The following is a 4,952-nucleotide window of genomic DNA, read 5'->3' as shown; positions in this document are numbered from 1 at the left end:
CGCCACCCACTCCCCCGCGGAGGATGAGTCGCGGGCTGAGGGGGACGGAGGCGCGGCGCGGAGCGTGACCCGCGCGGCCCCCGCTTCGCCTCGCCTGGCTCCGGAGAGACCCGCGACGCCCGCCTCGCCTCGCCTGCCTTCCCTCCAGGCGCCCCGGCCGGCCAGGATGACTCACCCGGACGGCGCGGGGCATTTCTTCGCCGGAGTTGGGGGCTTGGCCCCGCCGAAGCCGCGCCGCTCGCCCCCGGGAGACGCCGACGACCACCACCACCACCACGACCGCCAGCCCCGCCGCCACCCCCGCGACGACCGCCTCGCCCTCCTCCTCGCCCTCCTCGCCTAGGGCTCGCGGCTCCCCCCGGTGCCCAGCGCGCGCCCCTCGCCGTCCTCTCCCTCGCCCCGGATCCGGGACCAGAGGCGCGTCGCGGGCTGGCTGGCGGCGGCGGCGGCGATGGTGGCGGCGGCGGCGGGCACGGATCCTTCCCCGGCGGCGGGCGCAAGGGGGAGCGGCGACGTAAGTGCAAAGTTGGACCGGCTTCGGGGGAGGAGGGGGGGAAGGATTTTTGCAAAATATTGATACGTAGTTTAAGGGATCCTTCGACGCCTCTTTAGATGGGGACCGGTGTGTGTGGGGGGGATCGATCCCTGCCGCGCCGTTTGCGGAGGGGGCCCGTCTCCGCAGCCCCCCACCTGCCCGCCGGCACCCGCCGCCGACACCTCCCCCGCCCGGCTTCTGACTGCAGATGTCAGATCAGCGCTTCTTGACCGCGGCCGGCTCTCTTCCCCTTTCTCTCTCCCCCCCCCCTTTTAAGGGTCTCCCAGCCCCAGTCGCGCTCTTCTCCCTTCGGCTGCAGGGGGGTCTCATTGCAGGCTAACAGCCTTGGGATTCCCCCCCCCCCTCCAATAGCCAGCAGCTTGTTATCCCCGGCTGCAGCGCCCCTTCCCCAACCAGGGACACCCTCGCCCATATCTGGGGATGGAGATCTTTTTTTTTTTACCCATCCTCGGCCAGCCTCCCCTTCTGCGTTTGTCGCTCTGTCAACATCTGGCTCCCTGTTCCGGACTCGCTTCCAGCCGCCACCGCCGCCTCCCCAGGTCTCCTTGTTTATTTTGAAGTTGCACCTTTCTCGGGAGCGCAGGCACACACAGGCACACACACGCCAACATCTGGAGAAGGTGACATTTCCCCCTGGTTCGGGAGGAGAGAGTCCCCTGGCTGTCGGTGGACTGGATAAGAACCGGGAGAGTCGCCGGCCAGAAAGTGCTGCAAATGCAGCCAGTTTGGAAGCAGAGGCGGTCTGGGTTCCTGGCGTATCCGAGACCATCGCTGTCGCACTAGCATGGGATAGAAAACACGCCAGCAACACACACAGGAAAGGCAAGAGAGAGAGAGAGGAAAGGCGGCGGTGGCGGTGGCTGGGGGATGGATCCAGCTAGGTAATTGAATTGGGGGAGGGCAGGAGCCGTGCGACTTTGCATGGCGCTTAGGATGCAATTCACGGAAAGTTGCACGGGGGAAGCGTTGGCAGGCAAGGAGTAAATATTCTGTGATGTGTGGAGGACAGATTTGGAGGGAGGGTGGGAGGGAAGCGGGGGGGGGGGAATCTGCTTTTCCCGTCTCTGTCCTGCAAGCGGTTGATTTCCTTCCCGCTCGGTGCAGAGGCTGGTGATGGACTAGTGCATGCCTGGAGAGGGATGGTTTGTTCGAGCCACAGAGGGAAGGGGGCAGGTGGCGAGGGCCGCCGTTCGGTTTGTGAACATGCCCGCCTTGTGTGTGTTGCAGAAATGCGGGGCATGACTTGGCAGCTGCAGCAGCTGTTGGTTGGAATGAGACAATAACACTTGTGTGTGTGTTTTCCCCCCCCTGTCATTGTGATTGCGTTGACAGTGGTTGTCTGGAAATAAGAGCTCCGGTGGGATGCGTCCTGTGATTCGCCTCTTGCCGACCAGCCGGCTCTCTGTTGTGGAACCCTTGCGATCCTGAGAAGAGAAGGAACTACAAACACTTTATCATGGACCTGAGGGATTTTTACCTGCTGGCTGCCCTGATTGCCTGTCTCAGGCTGGATTCTGCCGTCGCTCAAGAACTTATTTACACCATTCGAGAGGAGCTTCCGGAAAACGTACCCATTGGGAACATACCAAAGGATCTGAACATCTCTCACATCAGTTCGGCCACGGGGACCAGTACCAGTCTCGTCTACCGACTGGTGTCCAAAGCTGGGGATGCCCCTTTGGTCAAAGTGTCCAGCACGACCGGGGAGATCTTTACCACCTCCAACCGGATCGACAGGGAACGGCTCTGTGCCGGAGCGGCGTACGCGGAAGAGAATGAGTGCTTCTTCGAGCTGGAGGTGGTGATTCTCCCCAATGACTTTTTCCGGCTGATCAAGATCAAGATCATCGTGAAGGATACCAATGACAATGCCCCCATGTTCCCGTCGCCCGTCATCAACATCTCCATCCCCGAAAACACTCTGATCAACAGCCGCTTTCCTATTCCCTCGGCTACAGACCCCGATACTGGTTTCAATGGGGTCCAGCACTACGAACTTTTGAATGGGCAGAGTGTCTTTGGGCTGGATATAGTGGAGACTCCAGAGGGAGAGAAGTGGCCACAACTGATTGTACAGCAGAACTTGGACAGGGAGCAGAAAGACACCTATGTGATGAAAATCAAAGTGGAGGATGGAGGAACCCCCCAGAAATCCAGCACCGCTATCCTCCAGGTCACAGTAAGTGATGTGAATGACAACAGGCCAGTTTTTAAAGAGGGTCAGGTGGAGGTCCACATCCCAGAGAATGCCCCCGTAGGGACCTCGGTCATCCAGCTTCATGCTACAGACGCAGATGTAGGAAGCAATGCAGAGATCAGATACATCTTTGGTGCCCAGGTTGCTCCTGCAACTAAAAGACTCTTTGCTTTAAACAACACAACTGGACTGATTACAGTCCAGAGGGCCTTAGATCGAGAGGAGACCGCTATTCACAAGGTGACGGTGTTGGCCAGCGATGGTAGCTCCACACCTGCTCGGGCAACTGTTTCCATCAATGTGACTGATGTTAATGATAACCCCCCTAACATAGACCTCAGGTACATTATAAGTCCCATCAATGGCACAGTGTACTTATCTGAGAAAGACCCTGTCAATACCAAGATCGCTCTGATTACGGTCTCAGATAAGGACACTGACGTGAATGGCAAAGTGATCTGTTTCATTGAGAGAGAGGTGCCGTTCCACTTGAAGGCTGTCTACGACAACCAGTACTTGTTAGAGACCTCTTCCTTGCTGGACTACGAGGGCACCAAAGAATTCAGCTTTAAAATAGTTGCGTCCGATTCCGGCAAGCCCAGTTTGAACCAGACCGCCCTGGTAAGAGTAAAGCTGGAGGATGAGAATGACAACCCTCCCATTTTCAGCCAGCCGGTAATTGAGCTGTCGGTTTCTGAAAACAATCGCCGTGGTCTGTACTTAACCACTATTAGTGCCACGGATGAGGACAGTGGGAAAAATGCAGACATTGTGTATCAGCTGGGCCCCAACGCTTCCTTTTTTGATTTGGATAGAAAGACCGGGGTTCTGACAGCCTCCCGGGTCTTTGACCGAGAAGAGCAGGAGAGGTTCATTTTCACTGTAACAGCCCGAGACAATGGTACCCCACCCCTGCAGAGCCAAGCCGCTGTCATAGTTACGGTGCTGGACGAGAATGACAACAGTCCCAAGTTCACTCATAATCATTTTCAGTTCTTTGTGTCAGAGAACTTGCCAAAGTACAGCACCGTAGGAGTGATCACGGTAACTGATGCAGACGCAGGAGAGAATAAGGCGGTGACCCTTTCCATCCTGAATGACAACGAGAACTTTGTTCTGGATCCTTATTCTGGAGTTATAAAGTCAAATGTTTCCTTTGATCGAGAGCAGCAGAGTTCCTACACCTTTGACGTCAAGGCCATTGATGGAGGGCAACCACCCCGCTCATCAACCGCAAAGGTCACCATCAATGTCATGGATGTTAACGACAACAGTCCTGTGGTCATCTACCCACCTTCCAACACTTCTTTTAAACTGGTACCCCTTTCGGCTATCCCTGGCTCTGTGGTAGCGGAAGTGTTTGCTGTCGACATTGACACGGGGATGAATGCTGAACTTAAATATACCATTGTCAGTGGAAACAACAAAGGTTTATTTCGTATCGATCCGGTGACGGGTAATATTACCCTAGAAGAGAAGCCAACTCCTGCTGATGTGGGGCTGCATCGGTTAGTGGTCAACATCAGCGACCTGGGTTATCCTAAATCCCTGCACACTCTTGTCCTCGTGTTTTTGTATGTCAATGACACGGCTGGAAATGCTTCTTATATTTATGACTTGATCCGCAGGACTATGGAAACCCCCTTGGATAGGAACATCGGAGATAGCAGCCAGCCATACCAAAACGAGGACTACCTTACCATCATGATCGCCATTGTGGCGGGCGCCATGGTTGTCATTGTGGTGATCTTTGTTACCGTTCTGGTCCGCTGCCGCCACGCCTCCCGCTTCAAAGCGGCCCAGAGGAGCAAACAAGGTGCCGAGTGGATGTCCCCCAACCAGGAGAACAAGCAGAACAAGAAGAAGAAGCGGAAGAAAAGGAAGTCTCCCAAGAGTTCCCTGTTGAACTTTGTGACCATTGAGGAATCCAAACCTGAGGACGCAGTCCACGAACCTATCAACGGGACCATTAGCCTTCCAGCTGAGCTGGAGGAGCAGAGTATAGGAAGATTTGACTGGGGTGCCGCTCCGCCCACCACCTTTAAACCGAGCAGCCCCGATCTCGCGAAGCATTACAAATCTGCCTCTCCGCAGTCCGCTTTCCATCTCAAACCTGACACTCCCGTCTCGGTGAAAAAACATCATGTGATTCAGGAGCTCCCTTTGGACAACACCTTTGTCGGGGGCTGTGACACTCTT

At 56.0% G+C, this 4,952-nt stretch overlaps 1 protein-coding gene across 1 annotated transcript in view; it reads left to right on the top strand.

The window, feature by feature from the left end:
* Positions 1-1,992: 1,992 nt before the first annotated feature.
* Positions 1,993-4,952, top strand: part of PCDH9 (protocadherin 9) — a 3,151-nt gene continuing 191 nt past the window's right edge. Inside the window, exon 1 of the mRNA XM_015413857.1 lies at positions 1,993-4,952. This exon is cut by the window's right edge and continues 31 nt beyond it. Within this exon, the coding sequence (XP_015269343.1) occupies positions 2,013-4,952 (2,940 nt within the window). The 5' untranslated portion in view covers positions 1,993-2,012.

This window comes from Gekko japonicus, unplaced genomic scaffold, assembly GCF_001447785.1.
Source record: "Gekko japonicus isolate JY-2015 unplaced genomic scaffold, Gekko_japonicus_V1.1 scaffold1141, whole genome shotgun sequence".
NCBI classification, from domain to species: Eukaryota; Metazoa; Chordata; class Lepidosauria; order Squamata; family Gekkonidae; genus Gekko; species Gekko japonicus.
The sequence above is the reverse complement of the archived record's forward strand: the minus strand, read 5'-3'. Positions and strand labels throughout refer to the sequence as shown.